This window comes from Ambystoma mexicanum, chromosome 9 (genome assembly GCF_040938575.1).
Source record: "Ambystoma mexicanum isolate Mex_15411 chromosome 9, UKY_AmexF1_1, whole genome shotgun sequence".
NCBI classification, from domain to species: Eukaryota; Metazoa; Chordata; class Amphibia; order Caudata; family Ambystomatidae; genus Ambystoma; species Ambystoma mexicanum.
This window is the reverse complement of record NC_090931.1, coordinates 1,446,464,831-1,446,483,091: the sequence shown is the minus strand read 5'-3', so window position 1 is coordinate 1,446,483,091 and position 18,261 is coordinate 1,446,464,831. Positions and strand designations below refer to the sequence as shown.

General features: G+C 45.3%; 1 protein-coding gene across 3 annotated transcripts in view; it reads left to right on the top strand.

Moving 5' to 3' along the window:
- The window catches only part of PRKAG3 (protein kinase AMP-activated non-catalytic subunit gamma 3), a 340,336-nt gene that overhangs the window by 276,294 nt on the left and 45,781 nt on the right, over positions 1–18,261 (top strand). For all 3 annotated transcript variants that reach the window (XR_011274756.1, XR_011274757.1, XM_069616869.1), the window contains exon 11: positions 11,829–11,955. Coding sequence is in view for 1 of the 3 variants with exons in the window: in XM_069616869.1 (XP_069472970.1) it covers positions 11,829–11,955 (127 nt within the window). In the remaining 2 variants the exon portion in view is untranslated. The remainder of the gene's footprint in view (positions 1–11,828; positions 11,956–18,261) is intronic.

Genomic DNA, 18,261 nt, shown 5'->3' with positions numbered 1-18,261 from the left:
CTGGGGAACCCAACAGGTGGAGAGGAAGATAGATGATAGGAAAGACCCCAGTTGGACCTGGGAGGGTCGATCAGAGAGGAAAGAGGTCAGCCAGGCCAGAGCCGGATCAGTGATACCCAGATTATCACAGAGACGTTTGATCAATCATCTGTGAGTTGGCAGATGAGGATCAAGAATCTGTGAATTGGCAGATGAGATTCAATCATCTGTGAGTTGGCAGATGAGGATCAATCATCTGTGAGTTGACAGATGAGAATCAAGCATCTGTGAGTTGGAAGATGAGGATCAAGCATTTGTGAGTTGGCAGATGAGATTCAAGCATCTGTGAGTTGGCAGATATGGATCAAGCATCTGTGAGTTGGCAGATGAGGATCAAGCATCTGTGAGTTGGAAGATGAGGATCAAGCATCTGTGAGTTGGCAGATGATGGAAAGTCTGGAATTGCAGACATTACCACGAGCAGCCTGCTAAGAGTTATGGCAAGAACGTTTGTTTCAGAGGAAGGCACATTAACCCATTTCACCTTCATCAGTATGTTGATATCAGACTGAGAGTAGTCTCAAACCTCATACGTGCTCAGGTGCTATGCCTGGTAGCCTGTTAGGAATTTGGATCATTGAGGACAGGGCCCATCGAGGTGGGGCAAGGCATTTGTCAGGCGTTGCCAGAGTCCTTTTTGTTTCTCCCAGAGGTCTTCCCTGCTGGTCCCCAAAAGCCCCAAACTCTTTTCACACAGTCAAACATGAAATTCAGCTCTCCCCCCCAGCCCCAGTGGCCCCCAGTGGCCACAATGCACCAGGTTTTGACATAGCACCAGGATTTCAGTATCAGAGTGATTCTGCAACCCTGCAGGGTGTTCTTCATGATGAAGCAAGACGCAGAATAAAAAGACAATGGAGTGAGGATTTTGCAAAAACCTTGACCTGAAAATGGGGTGGGGCGTTCGACGGCTGTCGGATGGTAAACAGCAGTATATTGGTAGTGACAGCGAGGGGTTTTGGGTGTGTGACATAGGATGGGATTTCCAATAAATTAACAGATACCCTTTGCATTGGCGCGTTCCTAAGGGAAGGCCAAATGTAGACCCCCAGTAAGGCGTGCACATCCTGCATCTGTCAATTATATCTTTAGATGCAATCATGGAAAGCAGCCACTTGGGGATGGGTGAGGTGCATCTTTCCAAAGCCAAGACAGGGGCTCCCTGGCAAAGAGCCCAGAAAATGCCAGTGCCGTGCCCAGGGATCCCTCCATCTGGTTTTGATGTGCCTGATGGACTCATTGTAGGAGGATTCAGTCAGGGACATCAAGCACATTGGGGAACCCACATTGCCTGCTTACGCCCCCTCCTCCCCCCCAACAAAGGCCTTCGGAAAGAGTGAGAGGTAAACCCACTGCTCTTTTGTGGGCTGGCTTGGGATCTACCACTCTATCCAGGTGAGACTTGTGCTGTAGGGCACATACTTAGGGTCCACTGCGCGCTCTCTCTCTCTCTCTCTCTCTCTCTCTCTCTCCCCTTCTCTCTCTCTCTGTCTCTCTCTGTCTGTCTCTCTCTCTTTCTTGCTCTCGCTCTCGCTCTCTCTCTCTCTCTCTCTCTCGCAGTCTGTGCTATGGGGCACCTGCTCAGAGACCCCATCCTCTTTGGGTTTGCCTTGTGTGACGGCCCGCCACAAATAACCACGCTGACTCGAATTGCATGTCCAAGGGTGTTTATTGAAAATGCAGGCATATTGAATGGCTTTGGGTTTGTATGATAAAGGTCTTTCTGGGCCTACCGGGTTCTTTGGGAAGTTTGACACTAGGGCCCTCCCTCGCTCTCTACTTCCCACCGGTTTGCCCCCGCCATAGCCCAGGCATCCTAAACGGAACCGAGATGCTAGTTTCCCCCTAACGCGGACACCTATCTGTCTGTCAGCCGTCTTTCTCTATTGATGTTTCCCTAAGAAGGTGGCTATCGGACTCTCTAGGGAATGTATATCTATCCCTAGCCTAGTCCCCCTTAGTATCCTAGGGAGTTAGGGACGGTGCCTTCTCTCACCCCATGTCACTCTCTCTTCTTCCACACACGTTCTTACCTGAACCCTCACTACACTGGGTTTCTAAGATGTTCTCCTCCCACCATGTCACTATCCCTCCAATCTCTCACTCCTCCTTTCCACCTCCACCCTGCTATCTTACGTCTCTTCTTACTCCTGATCTTACTGCCTCTCTACGTCTACCCTCCAGCATTATCTTCTCTGTCCTCCTTCCTCCCTCTCTACTTCTTTGCCTCTTGCTATTCTTCTGTTATTCTCTCTCCTCGCACCACTACTCTTATTCCTCAGTCTTACTACTCTCCCTCTACTATTATTTCTACTTCGTTTTTAACACTATCACCCGACTACTTGTCCTCCCTTTAGTCTTGTTCTTCACGGCCATTACAATCACTACTTACTACCTCTCTCGCTCACTGTTACTCTCACTACTCCCTTCACCTGCTATCTCTACTCCCAACTACTACTACCTGTGCCACTAGTACCACTAGGCTACTGCTACTGCACCTCTGCCCCTCACACTCTCCACTTTGACCCACAAATACTCCACAGACCCCCCCTCTCTCCAATAGCCACTGCAATCTTGTCGCTCTCGCCTCCTTTGGTCTCTTGGATGTTCTCCACCACCTCCTGTCCTTACCCAACTAACCCACACGGCACGCTCACCAGACTTCCCTTTAAATACCCAACCCCTCCCAGGATTGGCCAACTTCCCTTACCAATCGCTTACCTTCCTTGAGGGTGTGGGTTAAGGAGAAGAGTTCAGGGATGCTTCGAAAGGGCGTGTAAGCCCCGCCCTCTTCTTAATGTAGTCTGACACTATGTCTACTATAGAGTCACAATAGCCCATAGGGAACTGCTGATCACACCTTATCTGACCTAACTGTAGGGCTTTTCCCAAAATGTCAATCCCTGGTGGGCTAGTGGACTGGGGAAGGCCTTCCTGGTGGCCTTTATTTAAGAATTTTAAAAGTCCCTGGTGGTTTAGTGGGTTTTTCCTCTCCGCGTGGGCTCTTCTTTTGCAGCAGCGGCTGGTGTTGTTACTGGGCCGCTGCATGCTTCCACCCACCTCGTCGTCCCTGGGATTCTCCGCGGACTGGAGGCACGGCAGGTAATGATGGCCTGGGAGGGGGTCCCACATTCAAGCACGATAGCGGGGCAGAGGTCGGGCTCCTCCCTCTCTCCCTGAAAGCAGACCGTGTCACACTGGTCAGAAACCACCATTTTCTCTGGTTGCATCATGTGTTATGGGGTTCATGCTTAGGGACCACCTCTTGCTTAATACGGTGCATGCTCAAGAGCCTCTGTTTTCTCTGTGTGTCTATTGTGTGATAAGGTGAAAGCACAGTAAACATGTCTCTCTCTGCATGTGTCTTGTTATATGGGCCGCATGCACAGGAACCACTGCGCTGTCTGAGTGTGCCTTGTGTTATGGGGTGCATGCTCAGCAACCACTACTTTTCTGGATGTGCCTTGTGTTATGGGGTGCATGCTCAGCAACCACTACTTTTCTGGATGTGTCTTGTGTTATGGGGTGCATGTTTAGGCACCACCACTTTCTCTGGATGTGTCTTGTGTTATGGGGTGCATGCTCAGGAACCACTACTTTTCTGGATGTGTCTTGTGTTATGGGGTGTATGTTTAGGCACCACCACTTTCTCTGGATGTGTCTTGTGTTATGGGGTGCATGCTCAGGAACCACTACTTTTCTGGATGTGTCTTGTGTTATGGGGTGCATGTTTAGGCACCACCACTTTCTCTGTATGTGTCTTGTGTTATGGGGTGCATGCTAAGGAACCACTACTTTTCTGGATGTGTCTTGTGTTATGGGGTGCATGTTTAGGCACCACCACTTTCTCTGGATGTGTCTTGTGTTATGGGGTGCATGCTCAGGAACCACTACTTTTCTGGATGTGTCTTGTGTTATGGGGTGTATGTTTAGGCACCACCTCTTTCTCTGGATGTGTCTTGTGTTATGGGGTGCATTATCAGGAACCACTACTTTCCTGGGTGTGTCTTGAGTTATGGGGTGTATGCTTAGAACCACCACTTTCTATGGGTGTGCCTTTTGTTATCTGGTGCATGCTCAGGACTCACTCCTCTCTCTGGGTGTGCCTGCTCAGGAACCACTGCCTTGTCTGGGTGTGCCTTGTGTTATTGGGTGCACCTTGTGTTATGGAGTGCACGCACAGCAACCACTGCCTTCTCATGGTGTGCCTTGCCTTACCACAGTCGAACACTACATTTGGTATTTACCTTGTCTTTTTATAGTATTCGAAGTCTATAGCTATTTCTTTTTTTAGTACTATTTTTAAGCTAGTATATGAATGCTATTCAGCCTGATGAATACTAGTCGAATACTAACTTGTTTCTAGTCTTTTAGTCTTCATTTGGTATGAAATACTACATTAACACTATTGACCAAAACTGAGAAGAGAAAAAAGATGAAAAGGAGATCTTTCAATTTTTCTGAGGGCGGCTGTATGGGGGAGGATCACATTGGAAGGATACCCTCAAAGGGGGGAGTTGACATCAACAGACGAGACATGGTATCCCCTTTTAGGGATGCCCCTTCCATTCCCCATGCTTTAATGGCATTTTGTCATGGCTCCCTTCAACCACCCATGGAAGCTACTGAGAATACCTTCCCTTATTCTATACATAAGTTGGTTTATAGTGATAGCATCGAATGCCAAGGCATCTAAAAAAAGCAACAAAATTATATCTAAGATAAAACCTTTACCTATGAAAAAAATGCATTCAATGCTTTTTTTCGATGCTTTTTTTCCGATGCTTTGGCTTTCAATGGTTTGTATTCGATGCAATCACTGGTTACCCATAAGTTACCAGGAATTGACTACCATTTCCATGCATGTGAAAGTACTGCAACAGGAAAGCTGAATGGAGTATTGAGGATCAGCAAAGGCGAGAAGCACAAGATGCGCTCTAGTGGTTGCGAGTGCATAATAGGTGCTGAGACATTTAAAAATGCTAACCAGCTGACAGCAGAGAGACACTGCATGGGGACGTTTCATCCCTCTCGTTATTGACCGAGAGACCACCAAGCAGAGAAGTACATGGAGCCATCCAGTTCAGGGAGAAGGGAGAGGACAGAGGACTGAGAGAACTGGTTCGCTGCGTGAAGAATGCAGAGAAGAGACTTCCTTGCAGACACATTTACCTGGGAGCAGCCTCAAAGCCGCCCAAAGACAGAGAGAGGCTCAGAAGGACAGCAGTTGCTGACAGGTTTGTGGAAGCCCACGGGTGAAGTTGGTGAGCCTGCGAGGTGGGGATGAGGCACCACACCGCTTCCCGTTTACCACAGAGGAACCAAAGAATGTCACGAGAAGCTGGTGAGTCCTGCATTGGGGAACTGAGACACTGGGGTGCTTGAGCAACGCTGCCAAGGAAGGATAAAGGAAACTAGAACAATTGAGAGGGAATATGAGACCCAATATTATGAGAAAAAGTCTACTAGAATGAATGCGAGAAATATATCATTGTGCAAATGTGTAAAGTCCTGGCAGGTGAGTATACAAGGCACAGACAAGTTTACAAGTGTGTAAAGCAAATCAAATGCGTAAACTCCTGGCAGGAGAGTATATTAGGCATAGGCAAGTTTACAAGTGCATAAAGCAAGTCAAGTAAAAAGACCTGGCAGGAGAGTATAACAGGCACTGTTGAGTTTACAAGTATGTAAAGAAAGTCAGATGAGAATTCCCTGGCAGGAGAGTATCCCAGGCAAAGTCAAGTTGACAAGAGTGTAAAGTGACTTACATGAGGAAGTCCTGGTAGGAGAAGACACCTGTCAAAGTCAAGATGGTGAGACAATGTTAAATTAAACAGGAGAAGAAACCTGGCAGGTGAGTACATCAGGTATACTATGAAATTGGGACTAACAGCCAAGTTGTCAAGGAACTCTCATACTATTAGGAGTTTAAAATGTTGTGAAGGAAGAGAGAAATCCCCTGGAACTGTGAACTGTGTCCATTGACAACCTTTGTGTTGGAGTTACACCTTCCCTTTTCGAACATTTGTGCACTTTCAAGGCCAAAAACATTATCCTTTTTACCTTAAAGTTTTCTTTTAGAATGTGAGGGCCAGATCAGTATTTTGCACAGAGGAAATGTTTGCTTTGGACATCTTGACAACAGACAGACCCTTATTTTTGGTTGAGGTAGGGAAGCACCTCCTAGAATGGGGACAGTGAGGCCTTTTCAACCCCCTTTTAATTTGAATAAAGGTTTATAGCCAAAACTATGAGCTCTCCATGCCCATGTCTCATTCATGGCTCCTCACACAATGTTATCATATCCTGCTACCAGCTCAACAGATAAGGTGTTTATCCACCACTTGTACTCCCTAAAAATAGGCAAATACTCCCACAAAGAAAGATATGGAGCAAAAAATACTCCCAACAAAAAAAATAAACAGACAACTAGGAGCCTGCTCCCTGCTTTCACCCACACAGCTCTGTTGGTAGGTTCAGACCAGTATTTTACCTTGATCCACAGGAAGAAGCTCTGCAGTTATTACTGCCTGATCGGAAGATCTTTTAATATGCAGTTTGCAAGAAACATCACAACAACATTTTTCATTTTACAGTTGAAAACTATTTGTACTGACTTATAAAATACTCCCATTGGGAATGGAACTTCATGTTTTACTCCCTAAAAATCATTTCACTCCGAAACTAGGGTGTGAAATTCTCCCACTACAAAATCTCATCTGGAGCACTGCCTACCACTGTATACCCCATGTTGTACACCGCTCTGTTGCTTCGCAGCTGGCCTGCACTCTATAAATACCAAAACATACATAATACAATATTGTGGTAAAGTTTGGAACTTAGGTTTTTAATACCTACAGGGAACTTGGGTTAGTTTTGAAACATTTCATGACTGGAAGAGTTCTGAACAAACATCGCTATAACTGGAGCATATAATCTGAGTTTGGGTAAAATATAGAAATCGACCGCATCAATGACAGAGCTAAGGAACAGACAGCCTCATGTTGGCAGTGCTGTCGGCTTCACATGTAGTGTCAACCCTTTCGCTGCTTCGCACCACTTCATTTTCTGTAATAATAGTAACTTGTTATATGATAATGATTTGTTATTTATATAGCGCTTTCTCCAAAGCGCTGTACATAGAACATATTTACATACGATTATCACCCAACAGAAGTGGGTTCTCATTTATCAACCTTGGAAGGATGAAAGGCAGAGTTGGTCTTGCCGGGACTCAAACTTGTGACCTGCAGATCACATATAGATTGCAGCAGTGAGCGCTCAACTGGCGGAGCTATCTTACCACCTATCTTGTCATGTTTGAACCCCATTGGGTGATGCCACCGCCAAGAACCGTTAAATGTTACAGTTCTTGACTCAGTGGTACTCGTTTTATGTACCCCGTAAGGATGAAAGACTCAGTCAGCGTCACTTGAATTCAAATGAGAAATGCATGTTGAACATTTTGTTCTACAGCAGGTACATTATCCCACTGAGTTATCTTGCCGGTCATCTGCTGCATTTGCGTTGTGCAGAACGTTCTTTATGTCAGTATGTGCTAAAGATATTTTACAGTGCACCACCAGATCACCACCGCAATGGTCAGAAAGCACTGGGACCGGTCTGGAGTGGGGTATTGTGTCTCCACCCGCGGTATTCAGACCATGGTCTGCAAGGAAAACGAAAAAAGCAAAGAGAGTAGAGGAAGAGGAAAGCTACAAAGGATGTAGTCTACCATTGGTGTAACCGTTGTGTAAGCTACATTCCGGCTATCTTGTGCACGCCCCCATCTGTATATTGCACTGTGATAATTATTACTAATCTTTACTTGATGACTTGTTAAATTCTGGCTACCACTATGACCTGTACAGCGCTCCATTGCTCCCGAGCTAGATTTGTGCTGTAAAAATAAATATATAATATTAATAGTAATACCATTACCAGATAGTAAATTGCGCTGTTCTTTCTTTTTTCCAACTTTGTTCTTTTAGCAATAGATTACTTTTGGGAAAGTACTTTTATTTTGTGGGTTGCGGGGTGATGATATAAGAATGCAGAGTTCCAGTGTGATGAGGTGGTAGTTGACAGGGCCTTCTGTTTGCTGGGGTTATATATTGACTGCAAGTCTGAAGACATTGTTGGGTGTGGTGTCCTTTTAGGCTAAGGGATAGGGTAGGGCATTATGGGAGTCAGTTCAAGGCATGTAAACGGTGGCACATAGGCACACAGGGGCTTGAGGGAGGCGTGAAGATGGACTTGGGAGCAGAGAGGAGGCGGTTGGGGTGGTCATATCTGTGGGGTAAGGGCATCAATAAGAATTTAAACAATTTAATTTTTTATTTCATTTGTTGTGTTTTTTGTGTTTATTGACTGCTAACTTAGCTTTAGGGAGCAATACAGTGTGGTAGGTGCTACAAGCGTACATTAGAGGTTGTCCAACTCCGGGCTTCGAAGGCCAGAATTATGCCAGGTTTTTAGGATATCCTTCATTAATATTCATGAGGAAAAATGTGCATATATTTAGAATCATTGTATGCAAATTGATCTCATGAATATTAATGAGGGATATCCTGAAAATCCAGCATGGATCCGGCCATCGAGGACTGGATTTGGACAGCCTTGAAATGTTTACAGCCAGTGTAGGGAGGCTGGTCTGGTGTTTGAGACGATGGGTTACCTGCTGGAAGCAAGATAGTCAAGGGCAGGTCCTGCCAGTTGGCATTAGTAGTGCCATCTGGGAGGTGGAGCAGACTTAGCTGGTCACCTGGGCACACTTCAGCAAGGAGAAGCCTGCCCCTCCCCAAGGTTGCCATGCCATCTGGTTTGGAAAGGAGAGACCTCTCCAAGACTCAGGCTCCATCAGGGTGACACAGTGCCCAGGGAGACGTACAATAACAAAAAAAACTCCACCCTTGTTTCCCCCAAATATGACTACTCAATCATAATGAAACATTTTGAGAAATTGAACTTTCCTGTGCAGCCTTAAAATATGTACCATATTCTATGTTTTGGAGTTCTCATCCTGACCACATATGCTTTCAAGCTATCTAGTGAACCCCTCATCAAGGAAAATACTGCCAGAGAGCGACATTTCCTCAAATATAGACCCTCCCCTCAGTAAAATCAAACACTTTCCCCAAATTTTCTAGGATTGAAGTTAATAATCATAAATGACACCCCTCCTAGAACGTTAGGGGAAAGTATTGTAGGGGTCAGGAAAAGATATTCGCCTCCCTGACACGATTTTCCAAGTGACATAGTAACATGGAACCGACCTCTATCAGAAGCCAGTTGTTTACTTTCATTGACAGTGTAATTGACCACTGCAGTCTCAAATGTGTAGGGGTGATTTGTGTTGCCAGAAGGTCGTCTGAGTTCAAATGTTGCCTTTTCTAAATTGGCAATTTCTGTGCTTGCTGTAAACCTTGGAATCAATGGTCCATGTAATGTGTTATAACTTCTGCCCTCCTGTATCTGATACTTTCAGCAGGTGCTTCCCCTGAGCCCTAAACGTCCTTCCCCACTCGACTAGGCAGTTCTTTCCGAGTGCATACACAGGCCATCAGAGTATTAAGCAGTATTGGTACAAGGAGGTCATTATTGCCCTCCTCCAAACCAATCAGAACGCTCGAAATACAATCAGTAATCGCTATCAAAACATTTTCTTCAGCAGCAGCCTAAACGCCAACATTGTATTGCAGACAATCAAAGAAATCAATGGAAAGTAAACATATTTAGATAAAAATAGCCAAAAACGACAGCATTATATTTTAGACACATACATATTAAAAGTTTGAAAAATGTTCAAGTTTATGATATATCGTAATGTCCATCCTCAGCTACACCAAAGCCAATAACTTGGGGGTGGGGGCGGAATCCCCCCATAATGACCCCTCCATTTGCCTATAAGGCTTAATAATATTCATGAAGTCTTCCTATACCCCTATACATTTCCTGGCCACACATATGACAGCTCAGGGCGGATGTCACAGCCCCTAGTAGCAGAGGGGGTTGGTAGCAGCACTTAAGCAAGTCATGACAGGGAGGTCTCCCTTTTCAGGTTTCTTCAGTGTGAGATCTCTTGCTATGACATTTCTCACTCATTAACTGATAGGGAAACAGAGCACATGAGCAGCAGGAGTCAACTTATTACAACCATGTTTAGTTTGGGCGATTAGGTGTCGCTTGCAACACCTTTAAATAAAAAACGATTGCATTAGAGTACAGATGGGGAGGAATGGCATACGAGGAGGGACACACAGCCTGTAAGTGTTGCTTGGTATTTTCCCACCCGTTGACTGTCCAGGGCCATCCTAATCCATATGGCCATTCCCACCCAGTTCCGGCCCTTCCTGCCCCAAAAAACCTCCGCATGGGAACTCTTTGAGCTCGCTTTAATCAAGCCTTACCATCAAACATTACACTTGAAGTGCTTGGCAGTGTTGTTTCAAAGCATTCTTCTGCGAGATAATGACTTAATTGGAGTTGTGAACCCGCTACTGGTGTAATAGAAATGTCTTGCCAGGCCTGCCTTGGGCCACTCCATTTATAAGCACTCTGTGTGTCCTTCACCGACGTCCTGTTAAAAACCAGCATTGGCAAAGCCAACAGTTTTGCCCTGTTTATAGGTATTAGGCATTTGCCAGGCACTGCTGTTAGATGCCCGGGTACTCGTGCCCCTTTGCACCTGCTACCATCAAAGGTCAATTAATACCACTACGGCTGTGCCTGGCAAAGTGCCTTTTCCATGCCTACATAAAAGCCCAAACTGTTGGCATTGCCAATTCTTGTTTAAAGTTGTATGTCGACTGTATTTAACTGTGAAAGACCTGTTGTCGTGAATTTCAGGTTGTATATTGGTTTTATGTTCACATTCCTTATTGTATGTTTGTTTAACTTATCTTCACCAGAAGAATCTCTTGCACCAAAGGGAATAAGACACCAACTAATAAGGGGGCGGGGAATGAGGGAGGATGTGCGTGTTTTATGCCGGCCACGTCGCAGTATGGTGACACTTATTGGTGACTGCCACTATTCTTATATTGTATAGTACAGCAGGGGTCTGTGATCTTTGGCTGTCCAGACGCTTTGAACACACATCTTGCATCAGCGTTAGCCAACATATTCAATGGTGAGGAATCATGGGAATCGTAGTCCAAAACATCTGGGGAGATGCAGCATTAAAGACCCCTGAACAATGGGGTACTTAATCAATTTAAAACGTTAACCTTTATGTTCCACTTTAAGCTGCTCGTATATTCAGGTCACAAGTTAATATGTTTTGGGTTTGTGGCCAACATACACCGCACATACCAAATTCCATTGGGCAGATGGTAGTACAGTTCAGTGTTTTCCATTCATTCTGGGACTTTTGGTGTTGGATTTCCTTGTTATAAATCTAGGACTGCAAGTCCCAGAATGCAATGAAAAAAACTGCACTGCAATTCTTTCTTCTGGCAGAGACAAGCAATTGGACACATGTGGTCTCAGGGTGCTCGCGCATGCATGCAACAGAGTTCTTATGATTCCCCTTGCAATGTGTGAGAAGGGTGTCCAGTCCTTTTTTTCCCCTTTGAAATATGGGACTTGTAGTTGGTTTTACTCATTTTAAATTTGGGAAAACTACAAATCACAGAATGCCAAGAAAAATCAGGATTGGATGGCATTCTCATGCTTGGCAAGGGGAAACTTGAGAGCTGTAACGGATTGCGATGGGGGAGCGGGATTATTTAGAGGGTTGAGCAGATAATGGCGGATCCCTGATCAATTTCTTATTGCCTTCTTCTCAGCCTCTTTGACGCAGTGTACTCGTTAATTAAGAACAAGATTCACCGGCTGCCGGTGCTGGACCCGGCCTCGGGCAACATCCTCCACATCCTGACGCACAAGCGCCTGCTCAAGTTCCTCCACCTCTTTGTGAGTATCCATGGGAGGGGAGGAACTTGGGAAGGAGTTTTGGGAGGAGCTAGGGTGCCGCCTGAGGAGGAGTTAAGAGGTGAAGTGGGTTAGTAAGAGGGCAGTTCACCTTGGGAACCAGTTTCAAACTCTGCCACATAATTCTCTGCTCAGGTTATTCCATCTATGTGAAGAGGACGGGTGGAGCTGTGATCCTTCCTGGGGGCGGTGGGCAAAGGCTGCTGGCAAGTCAGAAAGGGGGGACCTAGCTGTCATAGTCTTTAGTTAGGATCAGGGCAACACATTTGGTGAGGGTACCTTGCTCTTTTTTGCTCTGCGCCAGTGGCACTGTGTTTATGAGACAGGAGTTTATGTGTGGAAGGCATAAATATGTTGACTAAGCTGAAATCCAGCTGTTGGTCAGTTGCACTTACCCTAAAAAGGGAACCTGCTTAGTCTACAATGAACGTCCTGGTCACCAAGAACATATACCAGATAACACAACTTCAACCAATCACTTTTATGGCTTGGAATTAATCTACAACCCTTTGCTAAAACTATCTCTGTCCCTGAGGGAGGAACTAAACTCTCCCCGGGAACCTGAGATGATCCAATGGAGATGTGTTGCGCCGCCTGTCTAACAGGAATACAAGGAGAGATATCCCTCCTCTAAACTCAACCTAGTTATCCAACCAGCCAACAGCTTGGTACTGACTTGTTATAAAATATATCCAAAAACAACTAAGAAACAAAAATCGGATTGTCGCAGGACCAACCCATCTAGTATTTAAGAGGGGTGTTTTTATATTTATTCGACCCACCTTTAAGTGCGTCCATATGATTTGTCTACAAAATTATTCACGTACTGGCAAGCAGCCTCATGCGACAATACCCATAAAAGCACAAACTAAAATGCGGTATCCTCATAACGTAAGTCAAAAAAGGATATCCACAAAACAGGTCAACCGGTTTCAGTTGAATACAAATTGTCACTTTCTTCAGGACCAACAATAACACAGCAATGTACAACTGGAAGCCACTCTCCTGTCATCAATTGTGGGGGTCAGATGATCAAAGGACAACCTAAGAGAGAGAGACGGTGAACAACAATTCAGCATGAAGAGCGGCTCTTCTGCTTCACATTACTTATAATTATGTCCCATATTCGGGTTTATGCGTTATTTTTAATTAATCTGACACGGGTTCCAGCCCCAGAAAACACTTGCCTAACTGTGAATGACTAAAAGACGACTTTTGGTCATCACGGCTCAATTAGTGCTTTTTTTTATATTCACTGATGCAGTGCCCCGCCATGTGTAAGCTGCCACCTATACACAAACCATAGGGTAGTCATTCACATTATTCCCCATTACAGGGGACACAAGCCCCACACACTTCCTCTCGGCAAATGCTGAAGGCTAAATTGCTGAGTACAAGGTCACTCCCCAGGTCCTGTGAATGGTACCTCATTCATTTCCACGTCTTATTTCCGCAGCTGCCGCCAGCTCCAAATTATTCTGCTCGCCCTGATGCCTCCTGCATGTCTGTCAGAAGTACGCACGGCTTGCAAGTCCGGTATATGATAGTCCAGTGGGCGTCAATAATTGATGACAGGATAGTGACTCCCAGATGTAAATTGCTGTGTTATTGTTGGTCCTGAAGAAAGTGAAGATCTGGATGTCACTGAAACCGGTTGCCCTGTTTTGTTGATATCCTTTTTTGACATAGGCTCTAAGGATACCCCATTTTAGTTTGTGCTTTTATGGACAGTGTTGCATGAGGCTACTTGCCAATATGTGAATTATTTTGTAGACAAATCATAATAAATACAAAAGATCTTTCTTAAATGCTAGATGGGTTGGTCCTGTGACAATCTGTTTTTTGTTTTTTAGTTGTTTTTGGATACACTTTATAACAAGTCGGTACCAAGCTGTTGGCTGGTGGAAAACTAGGTTGAGTTTGGAGGAGGGATATCGCACCTTACATCCCTGTTAGATAGGCGGCACAACACCTCTCCCTAAGGTAGGTTCCCAGGGAGAGTTTAGTTCTTCCCTCAGGGACAGTGATAGTTTTAGCAAAGGGCTGTGGATTAATTCCAGGTCAATTGCACTTACCATCAAAAAGATTTGTAGGGTAAATCTGCAGACTGAACACACTAGAAATCATGCAAAGATCATGTCATGGTTGCTCAGCATATGTCATCTTCCACCAGTATGTATGTACAGTCATGAACCATGGCCCTTCCTTTTAAACTCTAGTAAGATGAAATCTCCCATCACAATACCTCCTTGCCAGACGCCTTCCTTATTTCATGCATGCTTTGACTCTTTTCTAATGTGGCATATTCACAAAGGTGCAGCTGGAGAGTAGTGTGTGTCGAGCCAGGCCAAGCAGACTGGACACCCCACACCCAGACATTCTTGATTGTTTTATGTTTCTGAGGCCACTTTTTGATGTTAGTGATGTTAGTGTGACCTGGAATTTCGCACATCCAGGTAGAATACTTGCTATGATGTCATATTTTCATGTACAGCGCTCCATGCCTGTTGCTTCCTGCTTCTAAGCGCTGTAAAAATAAGTGTTATTACTGTGAAATGTATTTGTATTTAAGTTATCCACCTGAGACGGATGAAATGCTGATTCAGCCATGCTGAAATATGAACTCGAAAAGTGCCGGCTTGAACACGTCAGCGTTGCGCTTTTAATTCACTGAGCTATCCAATTGCAACATAGTATGCTGTGTAATCCACTATGCAGCTCAAAAGAAACATTAATTAGGATATCTACCCACCACGCACTCCTCCCCCCTTAATTTTAAAACCAAATATAACACTACTAGTTTTACGTTTACTAGTGGGCCATGACATATTCCTCCTGCTTCTAAGCACTGTAGTAATGCGTGTTATATTAATGAGAAATGTACCTTCCCCCAGCCAATGAATTACCAAATGCTGCGTTATGAACATTTAAGCTAATTTGCTGGTAGGATAGCTCAGTGGGCTAAGTGCTCACTGTGTGATCTGCAGGTAACCGGTTTGAATACTAGCAACGTGTACTCAAACTTTCATCCCTCTGAGGTCGACAAATGAGTATTCATTTTGTGTTGACAGGTAATAATAATTTAATATAAGAGTTTTTATGGAAAGTACATGGGCAAAAGCGCTATATTAGTAATGGATTATTATAAATGCCTAAATGTTAGCATCAATAAAACCCAGGTTAGGCCGGAATAATGTCTTGGTCCTAAATTAATGTTACTTTAAGTGTGACCTCTGAGATTCTTATTCAACGTCAGACCTGACTGTAGAAACAACATTTGCAAGTATTTCTTTCCTTCCTTGAGATATGTGCAAATCTTATTTTATACTGGGATTTCTGAAGCTGAATGCATTGGAGAAAACCAGGACGCAAACTTTGTTAATGCTATAAGCAACTGTGTCCCATCCCCACAACCCCAGATATAACTGCTAGACACACCTCTGTCAACTTCTGCCCGCTAACCCACCTGGCGGCCACGACCCAAAATACCTCCCCTGGGCATGCTTCTTCCTGAACACTGGATAAGGGAGTGGGGCTACTGGGGCGATGGCCCGGGTCACAGACAGGAGCCGGGGCCAGAGATAATGCAGGAAGCAGGTTGAACACCTCCTGGTGGTTCAGGGAAGCTGCTGTGAGTTCAGGGGGCAGGGAGGTGAGCTCTGTGTGCAGAGAACAGTCGAGAAAGGGCACACAATGGGAGCTGTAGTCACGCTCCTTTAGCACCTAGCCTGCACCTTGGACTGACACTGCTGGTGGGAGATGGTAGGTGTTAATAGCCAAGGGACTTCACTAGCCTGATGGTGCCAGCAAGGCCCTGTGTAACGTAAAGTCGCAAGCAGTGGTGGCTGGTTATTTATTAATACAAGCAGCCTAAGGCAGTGGAGGCACTGACTGTACCATGGTGCACTCAGCAGCACAGGCTGCTATGTTATGTTACGTTCTGTTATTTGGCATTCATATAGCACTCTATATATCATTGGTATGACCTCAAAGCGCTGGTAGGTTGAATTCCCTCGGGAACCGTAGTTCTGGTCAGTAGAGAGAGATAGTGTTGTAGGGTGCGTGGGTGCACCAGGTAAGTGTGCAGCTGGTGTGATTGCCGGGTGGTAGCTGCGTCCTAGCGTTTAGGTGTGGTGCTGGAGATGTCCGTTGGATGTGTGCAGTCTGGTGGGCAGGAATCCAGACTGGCCTCTGGCTGTATTAGGCCTGAAGGACGCATATATGTAAGTATCTAGGCCGTAATGTGCTCGGCTAGCTGCGTTTTATTAGGGTGATGAAGTGTTGATGAGATCGTATTCGTATGTGGACAGCTAGGCCGAATTAATCAGGGGTATAGCTGTGTTCTAGTTGAGTGATGGTGTATAGTAGAGAGTAAGCGTAGTGATGTGATGGTTATCTTTAGAGCGCCCGAGACCAGGCACGTGAACAGGATGGTGGGGACATAGCGACAAATTGTAATGTTTTATAAATACATAAATAATGCTGCTGCTATGGCCGGGCATGGGGTGGTCATTGTCTGAAGGGATGTGACCCTTGTGACGCATGCATTTCTTTATGATTTGCGCGAACCTCAAGGGCACCCACAGATAGTGTAAATTATATTATAGTGTTTAAATTAGGTGGCTGGCGGGCACCAGAAGTGTGGTCCCGACAGTTTGATTTGATGTGCAAACCGCGCAACAACGCTTTTATTTGAAACTTGCTTTGTGACTGACTGATTGCCAGTCACGGCCATTTTTGAATTTCATTGGTTGTTTCACAGCCAACAAAATTGAATATGTTAGTGGTTGGGCGGGCCTGCTTGCGAGCCAATGAAATTGAATATGTTAGTGGTTGGGCGGGCCTGCTTGCGAGCCAATGAAATTGAATATGTTAGTGGTTGGGGGGGCCTGCTGTGAGCAGTGCCATGTGCAGGGAGACAGGGCAGCCTGCGTGAGCCAGGGCGGAGTCGTAACTCACTACTCCTGAGTGAACAGGTGTTAGGAAAGTTTTCTCTTTTAGCAACTTTCCCTCCCATCCAATGGATCCCCAAATCTGTTGCCTTTGTTTTTACACCTTGTGCTGACTTTTTGCAGAAAAGGGAAGCCTTCAGCCTCACTTCACTAGCCTTTTTCTCACTTGTTATGGGGAAACAGACTAGTCCTTCAGCCTGTCAGTACTGGGAAACTAGATTTCCCTTAGTCTTTTAAATGTTATCTATTTTGGGTAACCTTTTCATATTGCACAATGCATCTTCCAATGCAGTGCAATGGGGATGCTTTTGTACCACTCTGTACTCTCACTCAAAATATTTTTTGGTTACTTACATATGTGCCTAAAGACAAGCCTTTGGCAGCAGTTACATTGGTACCATTTTTACTGTATTTTTAGTTGGCCTTCTAGCGTTTACAGCATTTGGCTGCTAACAGTGGCTAGTGTGATAACATTGTCATGCCACAGGGTTTTTCGCTTTCTCTTTGGCTATTTTGTTCTTTGTCCTTCTTCCTGCCTTGCAAGGTCAGGCATCTCCTTATATGGCCATGCACTTTCCCCGGGAAAGCCTTGCTTTTCGCAGGCTAGTGCCTGCCATGTGTGTTGGGTCCCAGGAAGTGGCCTGGGACTGTCTCGTCCCAATCCACATACTGGTACCAGTACATCTTCTTGAGTCCCTGCAAACTGGAGTCTTCAGAAGTGTCCCAGGGTCATTCAGTGGACTGACTTACTGCGGTTTGGGCTACTATAGTAGAAGCAGTGCTGTTCCGCGTTTTGACTCAGAATGCCAGGGGCCTCCAGCTTGTCCTGCAAGTAGCCTTCCTGCAAGAATTTGGCATCCCAGCATTGACGGGTCCAAAGATAGAAGGCTGTCTTCAACCACAACAACTGTGACGCCTGCTGTCGCCGTGCATCAGTGGCAATCGCTGTAACCAGCTTTCCCGCATCTAGTCGAGAGTCCTGCATTGGTGCCTGCTGCATTGTTCCTTGGGATCAATTTGAACATATTGAATCCATTACTGCGGAGCCGAAAATGCCGATTTATATTTGTGAGGGGAGACCCCGCACCCTCCATAATGACCCACATTTGTTATTAACTTAACCCATCTCCCCACATATATATATATATATATGCAGTGAAATGGGGCTGTTAAAAATCTGTATTTTTGCGATATTTTGTAGTAACACCGTTCCACGAGAAGAGGTTGAACACAGCTGCTGTACCCCACTAGAACTCTTCTTGTACCCCCACCTCCTGGGCTTCTTCGGCCGGAACCAGTGGTGGAAAACCCTACCTCTGGAGATCCGCCTTCGACC